We start from the raw sequence: 16,476 nt of genomic DNA on the forward strand, positions 1-16,476 counted from the left end.
CTCGCCGCCGCACACGTAGTCTGCGTAACTTTAGCGAGTTTCCAAAAGACAGAGTGTGTGTGTTGGCGGTGAGTGTGAGGTTGTCGGTGACGTTATAGCTGTGAACGTAGGTGTAGCAGTGTGTGTACAGTTTATTTGTCGGTGAATAAATGCTACTAAACTACAACTCCGCTCAAGCGAGCCAGAGACAGGAGCCGACTTCCTATATCCTGCAACTCCAGCTCTGCCTCTTAAGGTGGGCTGTTAAGGTGGACCAGCTTTTCTCCTTAAAGTGACGAGCCGCTCAGCTTTTGAGTTAATTATTAACATCTCTTTTAACCGATAGCGTTAATCGGTTAAAAAGCTTAATGTCGTTTAACGGTTAATTATGGACATCCTATAGCTAACCATTAAATACCGTGGCTTACGTTCTCCTCCAGATAAACTAAACCTTGTTTTCCATTCAGGGCTGAGAATGAGTCTGAAAAACGTTCAAAATGTACTAAAAACATCGGAACTCAACTTTAAATTGATTTTTTATTTTTATTTTCTTAGAACAAAACAATCCAACTGACACGGAGACGCAGAACTGAATAGGTAGCAATTTAAAAAAAAACAAAGAAAAAAAGTGAGCTATAATAAAAGTCCAAAAGACAACTCTTTTACAAAACCATGTTGTCCACTGCCTCTGAACCACCTGAGCATAAAACCAATTCTCTGAAACACACTTTCTCACATGTCAGGTTACTGTATAAGCATATTACAAAAAGTAAAAAGGACAACTTAATATTGAAGACACAAAAGTACTGATACTATGGACCACATCTGGGGCATGAATATCAAAACTCTTAAATGCCCGTTAGCATTTGTTAGATCTGCTTAAAATACCAAATATGAGGAGTTTGCACTTTAGGGATCAATCTCATTGTGAAAGTATTATTTCATTCACAGTGTTTGAGGGGTTTTAGAAAGTCAAATTTCTCCAGGGTGTGTTGTCAGCAGTCCTAGTCTAAGTACATGTGAATATGGGAATGGTGGACCAATCTTCGTCTTACTGGCTACAAGGGTGCGCTCAGTTGGCGTGCTGAACGGTGGAGAAGCACAGTTTGAGGGTGTACGGGTACGGACCAGCTGGAAAGAGAGAGAGAAGAGGCTCAAAATTAGGCAACAAGAAACGTGACCCATGAAATGAATCAGACTTCCTCTTGGAGACTTTATTTAACCAGCGTTTACCTCTTACTGGGTATGTCACGACTTTTTCTACAGCACCGCAGGTATCGTGAGGGATCGGGACTGATGGGGACGATAGAAAATGTGTTTATCTATTTACGCTGAATGCTACATTGTAAACAACAAATCTGTTTTGAAATCGGCAGGACCAGAGCTAGTTAACGTTAGCTGCGTGCAGGACTGTGCTGCTAACAGCTAACGTTAACTAGCCGTTGATTGACATTTGGATGTGTTCAGGCTTGATTCAGTAAAAATTTAATTATTGGGTGAAGGTGAATTCCAACGTTATCATGATGTGTTCAGATGTAATCTTGTAAAATTTAGTTTTATGGTGAGTAACAGAAATCCAGTTGTTTGAAGATGTTATCACAGCAATATAAAATAGATATTAGGAAGTTAAACAGGTCACAGTTCCCTTTCTAACAATAGCTCTAAGCAGCTTATAGAATATATAATTAGTAGGGCTGTCAAAGTTAACAATTTTTTTTTTAAACTTCCCTAATTTCTTTACCACATCTTGTGGAAGTTGTAGCGGCTCAGTTTTAAAGCTAGAAGTGAAGATACTGGTATGAAACTAGAATTAGCCATTGATTTCTTTAACGCAATCAATGTTCTGGAGGTTGTTGCGTCATACTAGCTTGTAGAAGAAGGAGGTTAAATAACGTTCCGAACTTGAGCTAAATTTTGGCTAGAAAAAACTGTCATGTCCATTTTCAAAAGGGGTCCGTTGACCTCTGACCTCCAGATATGTAAATGTAAATGGGTTCTATGGGTACCCACGAGCCTCCCCTTTACAGACATGCCCACTTTCTTTTGATATGATTTGAGCAGATTTTTTATGCTGAATGTAGTACCTGAGGGTTTCTGGACAATAATTGTCATTGTTGTGTGTTAATTGATTTACAATAATAAATATATACATAAATTAATGTTTAACGTAATGTACGTTAAATATAAAATTGAACGTACATTTTGAACAGATAAAAACTGATTAATCTCGATTGACAGCCCTAATAATTAAAACTACGCATGCCAAACATTTTTTTAAATCAATGTATTCAAATAAAAAATACAATAAAGTAATGTAATGTATTTCCTCATTTGAATGGTGCGTTTTTATACAAATAACCGCTATAGACGACAGTAACAAAGTACAAAGTTAACATTTAGAATTTGATGGTTTACACTGACTTGGGGATGGTGGTGAATTATAAATTGATCTGGAAACTTGCTGTCAATTATAGTCGTTAGAAAAAAACCTGAAATCCTGAAAAACCTGCTCAAAACTCATTTTTCTCGTACTGTCTGTCTGAATATACCTGTATTCACCCTGTTTCTTTAAGCTCAGTCGGCTTCAGAGAAAAATATGGTGCAACTTTTGCAAAGGTAGATCTCAAACTGTGTGCGGTATATTCTAATGAGTGTGCATGTGACATAGGAAGGAGAGCCAAATCTGAATGACGTGTTGAATCACAGCCCACAAAAAACTGACTGGATTGTCTGATTTCACAGTTTGTATTGTTGTATGAGCACAAGCACTGAAAAAGTGAGTTCTTCATATGTCCCCCTTTAACGCTGGGCTGTTTTCAGTCTGAATCTCCTGCATCACAAAGGTTCACGGGAACAATTTCAGCGTCTTACCTGCGTTTTTCATCTGGTAGTGGTTCATCATAGCCAAAGCCTCCATGGCATCATTGATGGACTCCCACTCCAGCAGACCTGAAGCACTGCGGTCACTGGGAGCTGCACCACCTGGTGGTTAGAGGGATCAGTTACACCACACGTTCCAGATACAGAAATATCTCTACATGCAAGTGCATTTCAAGAGTTAAAAACAAACAAACAAACAATAAGCATGATCAGCTTACTTTTTCCTGTGAACATTTTGACGTTGACGGGGCTCTTCACACCAATCTCATCACAAATCTGTAAAAGAACACACCATTTATGAGGAAATATCATGCACAACAGCTCTTTAAATGCTTCTATTTTGATAGTCAACACTTGAGTTATTTTTAAAACATTTTCAAAATACTTTCATTGACCAAACACATATTCCAATGCAATAAAACAATCAGCTGTGATGAGGAATGGTTTCCTCCTGTTGCCTTGTTAATGAATAATAAATAAGACGATGCAGGTGGTGATGTGTGAATACAGAACCTACAATACAAACACACACACGTCCCGTATTTCCTCTTTCTACAGACCTGAGAGAAAATCTCTGGCGTGACATCTGGCTGGGCGTTGAAGAAGTGCAACACGTTGCTCGGGTGCTGGATGCGGTTTTTTGCCGCCTGTTCTGGCGAGGTGAACCGGTTGTTCCTGGAGCCGTGGAAGTCCTTGAAACTACTCGAGCCGTCGTCCATCTCATAGCACTGACCGGGTACGATGGCTTGCTGCTTGGACACGCTGAAGGGAGGGAGGATTATGCATTTTAAAAATTGCATTTTTCATTTACAAGTTAGGATAGACACCTGTGGCCAGTTGCATAAAAATAGAACTAGTCTTGTTCTTAAATAAAGTCAGACTTGCTATAGACACTTAAATTGACCTGTTGCATTAAGCTTCCCTATGAGGAACTAATGTAAGACTGACTTAGATAGCCTGTTGTGCAATGCATTATGGGTGAAATAAGTCACTTCACAGAACAGTCTAAGTCTGCTAAAAACTTAGTTAACTTAGTTAAAGATTAGTCTTAAACTAAGTACCAAAGAGTTGCCAGTACACTAATTATTTCTTCCTTCTTTAGTTGTTTGTTTGACTGGACTACTTCTCTAGAATAGCATTGTCCCATTTGCTCGAGGTTTCAGTAGTTCTAATTTGCTCGAGGCATCCTACTTTACATCGTGGCTTTCTTCTTCTGGACAACAGATGTTTCTGGAACTGGACGGGATGAAACTCACCACACATTCAGTCTCTGTCCAAAGAGAAAGTTGTTGTTGAGGTGAGTGATGGCTCGGTCCACTGCATAGCAGTCTCCCATCTCCACCATGGCGGCCCCAGGCTTACTCTTCATGAACTTCACCTGTGGAGTGAGGGAAGAAATGATTGATGAGAGCACTAAAGAGACATGGGGGAGTCGTTTGTTGACACAAAGTGTCAGGTTGGAGATGATGGCTCGGGGGAAGGGTGTTACGCTCAAAGTTAAATGTTTTAGTTACATAGCAAAACTCGTTTTTCTTTTTTTTCTAAAAGGTAATTTTCAGTTGATAATCTCATGTTTTAGTCTAAATGTTTCATTTTTTTAACAGTCCTTGTCCTGCAGATAACTTCAGTAGAGCTGCAACATTAATCTATTAGTTGTCAACTATGAAATTAATCTGCGAGTCATTTTTTTTAAGACAAAAAGTCAAATTTCTCTGAATCCAGCTTCTTAAATGTGAACATTTTCTGGTTTCTTTCCTCCTCTATGACAGTTAACCGAATCTTTGAGTTGTGGTCAAAACAAGACATTTGAGGACGTCATCTTGGGCTTTGGGAAACACTGATCGACATTTTATAGAGCAAACAGCCTTGAACTTCAGCCTGTTATATAATGCCTGAGTTTAAGTGAGAAATTAAAAGCATTACTATTTCAAGTGCAGCTATTCATAGAAACATGACGACTGCTTGAAATAAGGGCTTTGACATAAAACCCATTTTTATACAAACTAGGGCAGTTAGTGTTATTTTGGATCATGTGACTGTAGGTGGGGCTGTCTGCATTTCATATGGATGTTTCCTGATTGAAACGTTGCACTAATAAAAACTATTAAATGTCATTATTGTGTGGACAGCCTCTCCTTCCTCTTCACAACACACACACATCAGATACTGACCCGTTCTACGTTGCCATAGAGACAGAAGATATTGAAGACACGGTCGGCGTTCATCTTGACGGGGTCCAAGCCGTACAACATGACAACTGGAGACTCGGCGTGGCCACCGTACTCGCCGGGAGGAGGGGGAGGTGGTCCGTAGCCCGGCCCGTAGTTTCTCCCTCCACGCCCTCTCATTGGTGGTCCCATGCGGCGACCCTCGTAGGGCGGAGAACCGTAGCTCTCATCGTAGCCATGGTAGCCACCTCCTGACGAATACAAATGAGAACAGAAAATAAACTTCTCAAACAAGGCGAGGGCGACTCAAGAGACGACTACCTTACTAGAAAACCTTGTCACTACTAGGAGAAAAAGATTTGGTCATAAATATGTAGAGTCCCCGTTAAAAATGACAACACAGCATCACTTGACTGCCGCTGTGTGGAGGACCCATTTATAATCTCAGATTAACCTAAATACATCACAATAATCCACTCTGTCTACACAGAGTGTATTTCAGGTAATAAACTGTAGTGCTTTTAAACTTTCACAGTATTTTTTTTTATACGCAGTGTGTTTTCTCGTTCTTTGAGATCCTTACCGTACTCAGGAGGGTGGTCGCCCAGCAGAGCAGGCTGTCTCTGGCGCTTGTTGGGGTTGGCATTGACATCATCTGTGAGAACACGAAGACAAAATAAGAGGAAAAAAGGTAGAGAAAGAAAAAGTGACGGATAAATATGACAAGAAGAGACTAGAAAACAGGACTGGCTGCAATTTCTAAATGACAACGGGATCCGTAAGCATTTAAGATATCATGACAACATTTTAACGCCAAAATCTCCTTCAGATTACACACAATATAAAGTAGGTCAATTCATTAAAAAGGTGCTAAATTAGAAATTCAGAACATTAATATAGCAGCAAACAACTATTTGCTCTGTAAACATATAGCGGAGTAATGTCAGGTTAACACTGTTGGTGCTGTTAACACTGTTGGTGCTGTTAGCAGCTGACTCAACCAAAGAGCGTAGAAAAGGAAAGAAACGAAACTCGTGTTTTTTTTGCCACCATTTGACTGAAAACGCTCATTATTATTTAAAATATGTTATTGTTCAACACAGGCCATTCTAGTAGAATATGAAAATAGAATAGAAATAATTTTGTTTTACTTCTGCGCTGTATTCTAGGCGGGTGTTTTACTGGCGTCTGGTAGTGGATTTCACTCCAAAATGGAGGATGCGTAGCTCTGCGGCAGGGCGCTGATGTTACAATGGAACGAACAATTGACGTTCACTTCTTTGCAATATACGTTCTTTGGCTCGACCGTTGCCATGTTGAGAGCCGAGTGGAGGCTATCCCTCAATCATAGATATGCTCTGAATTTAAAATTTAGCACCTTTAAAAGGACTTAAATTAGTATTTGACACCGATGCATGCATTTCAAGACTGATTCATCTTGCATATAAAGAGCCATACCAGCACAAACATACACTCCAGACAGGCTACAACAATCAACCAAGTAGCTGAAATGATCTCGATTTACTTTGGTCTGTAATAGAATTAGTGGAGGGAAATGGGAAGGGAGGCGTGGGGATGTAAGAGATGGCAAGACTGATATTAGGGTGTATGGATTTGACCCTAAAACACACCCTAATCCACAATGGTAAACTTTTAGCATATAAAGTGACACAGGGAAATGGCCAACATGGAGGTGGATGCTGATCTAGGAGGTGAGAAGGGGTTAAGGATATCAAACAAAAAACACTCTGAATAAGCATCACACATGGCTAAATTTAAAAAAATAAAGTTTGTACGCTCACACACCTGAACTGCTCCCATTGCCATCTGCATCACCATCTGTACGGATACACAATAGTCACACACACAATCAGAATGGAAGATGGGTTAATCAACAAAAAGGTAAATTTTTTTTCTTGGCAAATGTGAAATTACCCGTTAAAATGTCAGGGGAGTGCAGTAAAACCACTCATGACAAAGCTAGGGAAGTATTTTAGGATAAGAAAAAAATTGGTTATGAAATGCGGATGGCTTGGTACCTCTGCAGGTGACCAACCACGCTCTTCCAGATTTTTTAAAGCAATTTGGAAACTAATGCCTAGTTCACACTACACAACCGTAGCCCTGATTTTCAGCTCCCCGACTGTTTTTGGAACACTCGAGTGTCATGTGTGAACTGTTTAAAGATGCAAGTCGAGAGGCTGACCGATGCCTCACAGACACATTCCAGATATGCTAAATATGGTGGAGGAGGAGTCGCCTGGAACAATAGGAACTTACTGTATTTGCTGCACATGCAACACAGAGCAAAGTTGTTGTACCTTGAGCAATAAAAGATTAAAAAAGGAGTGTGTGGAAACAGGCTATTTTGTAAACACATGCGCCAACAACAACATCAGCAATGTGTATTTGTCGCGTATGTTTTCGTGCCAAAACGTAGTTTGGGGAGCTGGTCGGAGATTCCTATCTCCAGGCAGGCATGTAGTATGAAAACCGCGACTTAAAGACTCACGATTACAAGACAGCTAGTTGTGTAATGTGAACAGTACAGAGATCTCTGACGACTTTGAAAGTCGTGTAGTGTGCAGCTTGTAAATTTTGGGACACCTGCATCCACTCTGGCTGGCGGATGAAAAGCTCTCCTCGCTTTCTAATAAACAGGGTCGGTCATGGGTCAAACACATCCTACATGAATTAATATTTCTCCAGATTAAAAAAATGATTCAATTCCCCCCAAAAAAAGTCCAGGGAGCCACGTATAGATGGGATTTCCTGGGACAAAACATAATGGACGGACATACAGTAGGTTTGAGTGACACTATAAACGCCGGCTCCGACAGAACCCCAACCAACACCCTCTTCTGGGGAGAAAGATAAGGCCTTTATGAGGGAAAAGGTGGAGTCATATCAGTCTTGTGTGGCGATGTTGGGTGCTGGGCTTTGGGGTCATGTGGTGCTGTGCAGTTATGTTCTCCGAGGAGGGTCTCGAGTTACTTACTGCATGCTTACAAACAGTGGGGAGGAAGATATTTGCTGCAGTAGTTCCACCACTCAATTCATTTCATCCCATACTCTTATCCATTTCCTCTTTTGGGGAAACAACTCCACCTCAGGATCGATTCCTGGTTTTATCAAGCTGAAACTTCCCATTGGTGGGTCGGTTGGCCGTTTGGCTGGCGTTTTCCATCCTTAATGTTCCTTTTTGGAATAGTCCAACTGGGAGGCCTTGAGGCTGCCATAGAGCACATTTTCAGCTGGCTCGTCTTAGCCGCAAATTGCCAAACCTGCATCACATGGAAGGCGTTACACAGGTTCTAGAGACTTTAAAATATCAAGAAAAAAATGTACTCAAAAAAAAAAAAGGGATAGCTAAACAGGGATGCATGTAGTAAGAAAATCAGAGGGAGGAAAAGATGGAAGAGATGAGGAGAAAGAGCGAGAGAAAAGCTGAATTCCATGTGGGAGGAAACACATAAAACCAAAAAAATGGGCCTGAGTGTACTTGATGGTGTTGTCAGCAGTGTCTTCATCAGTTGTCCTGTGTTGACTCCAGTGTGGCTGGCTACAGCTTGGTTCGGGGGTGTGAGTCATCTATTGGATCAGTTGGTACGCCGTCAGCAAGTGTGTTGCTTGAATGTTTTTGTTTTCGTGTTGACAAGCAACGCAGCCCAAAACAATACAGGAAGGGCCGAGGCATAATGTGATCTTGGTCGACTGGTTATTATCAGTATGCATCAGATGTCTGTCACTACCTTCTGTTGGGTGTCTTCTCTTGTATCAGTCTCCGTTTGGTGTAGACAGTGGGGGGGTTGTAGATGATGCAAGCTTTGGCCTGCTTCAATGTGTCTCAAAATGGGTGAGAAAGGAAGAAGGGCCCAAGTGTAGCTCAGTGCCCAAAACGCCCCACCATCTAGAAGTGTGCGTTGTCTTCGTGGCTCTTGTGCTGGAGTGCGATGAGGAATGAGTTGTATATCAGTCCTACATCGTCATGTTGAATGGGTGGTGTCTTGTAGGTTGTCCCCTTGTATCTCAGGGGACGTTTGGCCCTCTGTATCATAGTGGCTGTGTCCTCACTGAAGAAGTGGATACTTGAGATGGTGGTTGCGGAGTGGTGATGTTGTCAGCATGTATCTGCCTCTCCCTCCTGTGCATGTTTTTTTTGGACTTGCTTGAGATCACCCATTTATCAGGAGGAGATAAGAGTTACATGATGCTGCAGATGGGCTGTTTACTGATGCTGGTCCTTGCCTCTGTACTCACTTCTCAGAAACTTAAATATGAGGCCGTCGGTCTGAGGTCGACCAACAGGTCTTTAGTCAGAACCACTCTGTGTTATTTCAAACCCATTTTGGCTACACCGAGTGGGACTCGGTGACCAGAAGTGCTTCATTTTGTTTTTGGTCAAGTTAAAAAAAAACAGTGGGAGAATTTAAGGTAGAAGTTAGATGACAGTGGAAAAGACCAGAATCAGTCTTGGTGGCAAAGGAAATTTGTTTCTGGTGACTGTCTTTAACGTCAAAGTTGAAATACATGTTGCTTGAAAATATTAGTAATGGTGCTATAATTTTGAACTGTAAACTATAGGTGTGGTAAAGAAGGCAGGAGCAGCAAATGCTGGCTAAAAGAGCACTTTGCACACAACAGGCTTTTGTCTTCATGACTGAAATATGTAGACGGAATTCTTGAGGTATTAACGCCTCATCACTCGGCAGCGTGCCTATCAGACAACGGCGCTTCCGTCTTCTGCCTCTGGGCTTCTTTTGTAACCAGCGGAAAACCCGTCTACACCGGAACTCCCATGTCAAAGTATCTCATTTATCCTTTTTAAAGAATAGATATTTGACACTCTCTGCTACCTTAACAGCAACTCTAAAGAACTAAAAATACATTTTGAGTAGGGCCGTCAAAGTTTGATAAGTGATAACGCGTTACCGCAAATTTGTTTTAACGCCACTAATTTCTTTAACGCATTAACACAACTTGTTATTTTTAGGTTGCAGCATTTTTAAAAATAATATGATAATCTAGTCTCGTAGTCACAGGCGGCGTCTCACTCCCTCTTCCATGCGGTTGTCGTACTTGACGCAACATCCAGTAACTACCAATTTTTGTCATTTGTGATTATTTTCTTTTGCTGCGGCGGCGGCACAGATGTTGGACTTCACGCAGCCGAATCGCTCGATTTACTATAACTACCAAGTAGAATAGTTCTGCCTCAAACACGCATCTTATGGCTGCTACTGCGGCCATTTCATTCACCGCACAGACATATGTCACTCTGTACAGCCCTGTTGCGAGTAATGTCGTCTTTCTGTCTGCAAATGTGTTCCTGCCATTCCCGCCACAGCGGTGCTCTTCAACATTTTTACCAGGAATTGTGGGCATTCATTTCACATTTCTGATCTCACGCTAAAATGATTGATGCCCACTAATTTTCACAGGTTTCTACAGCTGAATTGTTGTGAGTAATCTAACCTGAATATTATTCAAATGAGAAGTGTTAGAGTAAGACCCAAAGCAACACATCAGTCATAATGCCACAGAAGATCTTCCCAAAAAATACTATGCATTAGTATATTGGACACAATTTACACAATCTATTTAGTAGCATTATCAATGAAGGGTGTTGCTGAAACTCCCCACAGTGACAGCAAAGATGCTTAACAGCATCAGGCTTCTGAGCTACAAAGCGTGTGGCGCTCGCTAAATGCTTGGGAGTGTGTCTCATGTTTTACCTGTGCCTCCTAGATTGGGATTTGTGTAGTCCCAGGTGTCTTGGTCATTCTTGAACACATTCAGGCGAGTGGGCTGAGGAGACACAATTTATATGAATACAAGCATACAACATTTAGATAGTTATGCACACGGTATGTTCATCCTCTATTAGGCAGGTTGCATATTGTGCAGATGAAAACCTGCTTCGATATGTATTGCGATAGGTAAGTATTGTGATTCAATATTACGATTTATTGGGATTTTTGTTAACTTTTTTAACACTAGACCATGGGAAAAAGTTGAATCATGAACTTCTAGGGACTTTTTACTTTGGAAAATATCAAAATACAGTAAAAATGTTTGATTTTCAGCATGTATGTAGTCAGAAATGTCCTGAAGTCAAATATATCAGTCAATGCCAGGAATTATTTATTAATTTTTTTTTGCACTTCCGATTCCCTCATCAGGAAGTCAGTGGGTTTTTTAGTTAGATGCCTGAAATAAGGTCTGTGGTTAACACACGCTGAAGAGATTTTAACGTTTTGTTCGATGACATAAAATGCATCAACAAATATCCCACTTGTGAATTTTAAAGCCTTTATGCGTCTTAAAAAAGACGGTTGCTAACAAGTGGCTAAATGAGACTACTAAATGTCATCACGCCGAGTCGTTGTGTATACTCGCTCTCATGCGGCCGTGATGTAGCTCGTTTATAGCCCAACGTTAGCTTTTTACTTCTGGCAATTGCATTCATACTTCAAAAAAAAAAATCATAAAAGTGGTGGTCCATATGTGAGGATTATCTTGCTGAACAAAACGTGTGTTTGCCACAGAGCTTATTTTCTGCAATAATCCAAAAGCCATTGGCTTTTTGTGGGGGGAACAAGGGCGATGCTGACTTCTTGGTTGGCCTACAAAAATACGTCATCCCTGGAGCACTCGATAAGCTGCAGTTTATTGCACCTTTGTGTTAACTTAATGAGGCGTTATGTCAACCAGCAGGGCTATAGTGTTGGTTTGCATCATATTGTGCATTGTTCATGTTGTTCTGTGTCCACCACACCAATGTTGTCTAGGAACACTAGCTGTGCTTTGTGTTTTGCAGCTTTACCTTGGCGTACTCGATCTTCAGCGTGCAGCAGCCGGAGTAGATGTCTGCTCCATTAAGAGATGCCTTGGCCCGCTGGGCGCTTTGCACAGAGTCGAATGTAATGACAGAGTTAAGGACAAGACAAGTATAAACATAGACCTCCGTAAATCTGTACTTTTGTAAATTTAATTTAACTAGTGCCTTCTATTTTTATGCTGCTACTGTTTTTATTACTGCCTTTATATATATATATATATATATTTTTTTTTTCAATGACATCAGGGGAAGCCTGCAAAATATCATTGTACCCAAGTATAAGGACAATAAAGATCTTTCTGATTCAAAGTTTCGAACACAAATGTTCTTCATCGGGTACTTTAGCTGAGGAAGAGCAGTGTGCAGGTATCTTTTTGTACCAAGCACCTGCAAAAAAAATTATGCATGTGCCTCCTGATGATGACAGTCACCGTCAGCCAATCACTAATTCACCTTGACTGAACTGGTTTGTTTGGTTGTACCATGGAACAGGCGCACAAAACTGACACCAGACAAGTTCCTGAAATAAAACTACACCAACCCCTATTCTGTTAATTCTTGTTACAACTTGCAGAAAATTCCAATGTTATTTTTGTAAACAGACTGGTGGTCAACAATCAGATTGTGCCCCCTGTCAGATAGCACCCATGGAAAAGGATATTCAACCATCGCCTGGACGCCGTTCTTCCTGAAGATGACAATTCTCTGGACAGGCCCGCAGTTGTTGCAGATAGTGTAGAGGACATCCTGTGAAAATGTACCAGGTTAAAAATAAACTATATAAATACTAATCAGATGCAAATGTTAAAACAAAGTGATCACAACACTGTAGCTTATGTAAATCTGATCTCGGTTTAACATGCAAACTATAACAGAGGTATAAAGGAGGTGTCGGTATTTAGTTTGCTGAGAATACTTCAAGTTAAGTCAGGAGTACATCCGACCATCACATACGGGTACTTCGCAAAAAGTCATTGTATATACAAACGTTTGTTTTATACACATGTCTAATAATTATTTATCCTAAATCTTTGCATTTACCGTAGTGATGGGGTAGATGGGGTTCATGATGGTGAGCAGAAGAACATTGTTAACACTTCTGGAGTCATCAGAGTCTCCCGGTCTGGAGATCTTCTGGCTGGTGGAGTAGTTGATAAAGGCTGGGTGGCCGGCGATGTAAACCTGGTTGTCTGCGGCGTAGGTTACGGCTGTGGATGATCCGTTCATGTCTTCATACTCAACCAGTGCCTGGCGCTTCTTGGGCATCACCACCACATAGCTTGAAAACAAAAGCAATAAATAGGGGGTTAAACAAAAAGACAGATTCCGTGAACTCAACTGGGTTACATTTGCAGCTAGTTGCTTGTCAATTTTACTTGAAACTTCATATCTTGCTGGTAAAAGGTAACAAGCTGCCACCTAACTAAACTCAGATGTATTTGCTACATGTAGGCAGGCAAGCATCTTTTAACATATTTTCCACACAAATGCAGCGGCTCTCTTTCTCTACCTGATGGCTCCAAATTCTTGCAAGGCCTCCACAAGGTCAGCCTCTGTAACACCATCCACCAGCCCCCGGACGTGCACCACCACAGACGGAAGGGTCTTGTGTGGATCTTCGTATCCCTATGTTGAAGAAAACAGAAAATTAGCAAGCATGTTCAGTGTGAATATTTACTCATCTTATCTGAAGTACACACAAGTACACAGCCTTCTCAGCTGCGATCTTGTTGTGTGTCTTGAACTACCTTCTGCCATTTCTTACAATTTGTATTATATCACATTTAGCATTTTGTCACAAGCACACGTTGGCAATGAAATTCTTGTTCTCAGGCTCCCTCCAACAATGCTACTACAAAATGTATGAAGTAAAAAATGAGAATCCAAGACAAGATAAATAAAATACATAAGTTTTTCAAAGGGCTCCCTTGACCTCTGACATCAAAAGATGTGAATCTGTGCAAACACATAATTTGCACAATTCAGAGAGAGCCAATAGATTCAGGATGACTACTCTGTAGTAGTCTTTCTGTATTAGCCTTAAAAACAGCATGCTAACCGCGTATTGTTTTAATGTTTAATTTAATACACCCTTCTAAAACAGTAACTAAGTACTGGTTTGATTAAACTGGCATGCACACACACTATAATGTTACCCAACATGGATTAACAGCTGTTCTGATGCTGCCCTGTCTGATTAATGCAATGTGTAGCTACACAGTTAACTCAGTTAGCTACACTGTTAGCTACACATTGTATTAACCAGACAGGGCAGCATCAGCTGTTAATCCATGTTGGGTAACATAATAGTGTTGTGCATGCAAGCTTAACCCAGTACTTCGTTACGGTTTTAGAAAAGTGTATTAAATTAAACCTTAAAACAATACGCGGTTATTAAGTGTCCTTTCCCACAACTGAGCTGAGTTAGCATGCTGTTTTTAAGGCTAATACAGAAACAAAGAGGCAACCAACTCTCTCTGCATTGTTTCTTGTGCAAATTATGTGTTGCACACCTATGCAGATGTAGAAGTATGCATACTAATACCACTCTGTGAAAATACTCCATTATAAGTAAAAGTATCAGCAAAATATAAATTATATATCAATAGTATAAGTAGCATTTTGCAGTAAAATGCTCTCCGTCAGTGTTATACTGTTACATGTGATGTTTTTTAGATACTATTATCGCTGCATTAATGTGTAGGTTGCATTTTACTGATGTAGATGGTTGTGCTAATTTGACCTAATACTGATTTAAGCCCTTTACTGTCATTGTGTGTTACAACTAAATCAGATTGTGACAATCCCATAGGAGCTAATGAAAAGATAATACAATATAAAGAGAGAGAGTGCAATATAAAAGATAATACAATATAAAAATACAATATGTATATTGATGAGATGACAGTTTTGACAGATTATTGCTCAAAGTGTCCGTCAGATAATTATATAATTATTGCACAGAGTGATCTGTGTAGCTTCACCGTTAGCTTCACAGTTAGCTTCACAGCTAGCTTCACAGTTAGCTTCACAGCTAGCTTCACCGTTAGCTTCACAGCTAGCTTCACCGTTAGCTTCACAGCTAGCTTCACAGTTAGCTTCACAGTTAGCTTCACAGCTAGCTTCACAGCTAGCTTCACAGTTAGCACCCGGCTAGCTCACAGTTAGCTCCTGGCTAGCTCACTGTTAGCTTACAGTTAGCACCGGGCTAGCTCACTGTTAGCTCCCGGCTAGCTAACTGTTAGCTCACAGTTAGCACCAGGCTAGCTCACAGTTAGCTCACTGTTAGCTCCCGGCTAGCACCATGCTAACCGTTAACAGTACTAGAACAAAGCGGGATCAGGAGAGGCCCAGCCGGTTTAAACCGCCTCAAACGGTCCCATTCAGACAACACTACACAGATAACAGCACAGTTAATGTTTAATATTAATATCATATATATATATAATATATAATATCATTTAATAAACCAGATAAAGCGGATAAAAAGAAGACAACCGTTAGCACAAAGCTAGCTAGATTTACTGACCTGTGACGCGTCGAGACGCGTTTATTCTCCCAACAAATGAATTACACTGAACCACAAACTGACATTACGTCACTTTCACTCATCTGCAACTAAAACCGCGACTCACCGTGGCCATTCCGTCGGTTTTCTGTCGTTTGGTTGCCCTGCCGTCTTCGCTGTAGTAGCGGCTCGCTGCAGTAGCCATGTTGTCCCGGTTATAAAGGAGGATGATGGTGGAGGAGGCTGGTAGTGACGACGAGCTGCAATGGACGGAACAGACCAGAACGACGAGGGGAGGGGAGCCACGCCCACTAACAGCGGCACCGAGGGCTGTGATTGGCTCAGGGAGCTGTCAATCTAATCTGTGACTGCAGGGACAGCCAATAAGGAGACGGGAAACGTCAACAGGCTTTTTAGATAGATAGATGAATGGATGGATGGATGGATAGATGGATAGATAGATAGATAGATATATGGATAGATAGATAGATAGAATATTGAAATACACTATAAATATACATGACTACTACAACTAGCATAAAAAAAATCTAAATTATAAACATAGAATAACACACTATATACATTAGCAAGTGTGCAATGACATACTATATACATTAACAAAGTGTGCAATGACATACTATATACATTAGCAAAGTGTGCAATGACATACTATATACATTAGCAAAGTGTGCAATGACATACTATATACATTAGCAAAGTGTGCAATGACATACTATATACATTAGCAAAGTGTGCAATGACATACTATATACATTAGCAAAGTGTGCAATGACATACTATATACATTAGCAAAGTGTGCAAGATATATACATAGGCAAAGTGTGCAAGATAGAATATTAGAATACACAGTTGTTGATGCTGTTATAATTTAGTGTTTGTAACTGCAGTTGGAAGGAGTCCAGGAAAAAAGATCCCCAAGAGGACAATAAAAGTATATCTTATTATCTTATTTTCTTACTATATTAAACCTGACTACTACGACTAGCATGAAAAAAAAATCTAAATTATAAACATAGAATAACCCACTATATACATTAGCAAAGTGTGCAATAACATACTATATACATTAGCAAAGTGTG

At 40.5% G+C, this 16,476-nt stretch overlaps 1 protein-coding gene across 2 annotated transcripts; it reads right to left on the bottom strand.

Annotated features, from left to right (window-relative positions):
* Nucleotides 1-502: 502 nt before the first annotated feature.
* Nucleotides 503-15,661, bottom strand: LOC141771152 (heterogeneous nuclear ribonucleoprotein L-like). Of its 2 annotated transcripts, XM_074641118.1 has the most exons (15): nt 15,504-15,661; nt 13,379-13,494; nt 12,910-13,147; nt 12,530-12,615; nt 11,854-11,950; nt 10,763-10,835; nt 6,834-6,866; nt 5,611-5,682; nt 5,031-5,278; nt 4,116-4,237; nt 3,420-3,621; nt 3,078-3,135; nt 2,851-2,961; nt 1,213-1,272; nt 503-1,110 (listed from the first exon to the last, which is right to left on the bottom strand). In XM_074641118.1, exons 1-15 carry the CDS (start codon nt 15,579-15,581, stop codon nt 1,052-1,054), a joined length of 1,653 nt encoding a protein of 550 aa, XP_074497219.1. In that variant the 5' UTR covers nt 15,582-15,661; the 3' UTR covers nt 503-1,051. The 2 variants fall into 2 exon arrangements, with proteins under 2 accessions (XP_074497219.1, XP_074497220.1); XM_074641119.1 differs by lacking the exon at nt 1,213-1,272.
* Nucleotides 15,662-16,476: the final 815 nt, after the last annotated feature.

This window comes from Sebastes fasciatus, chromosome 7 (assembly GCF_043250625.1).
Source record: "Sebastes fasciatus isolate fSebFas1 chromosome 7, fSebFas1.pri, whole genome shotgun sequence".
In the NCBI taxonomy this organism is placed as follows: domain Eukaryota; kingdom Metazoa; phylum Chordata; class Actinopteri; order Perciformes; family Sebastidae; genus Sebastes; species Sebastes fasciatus.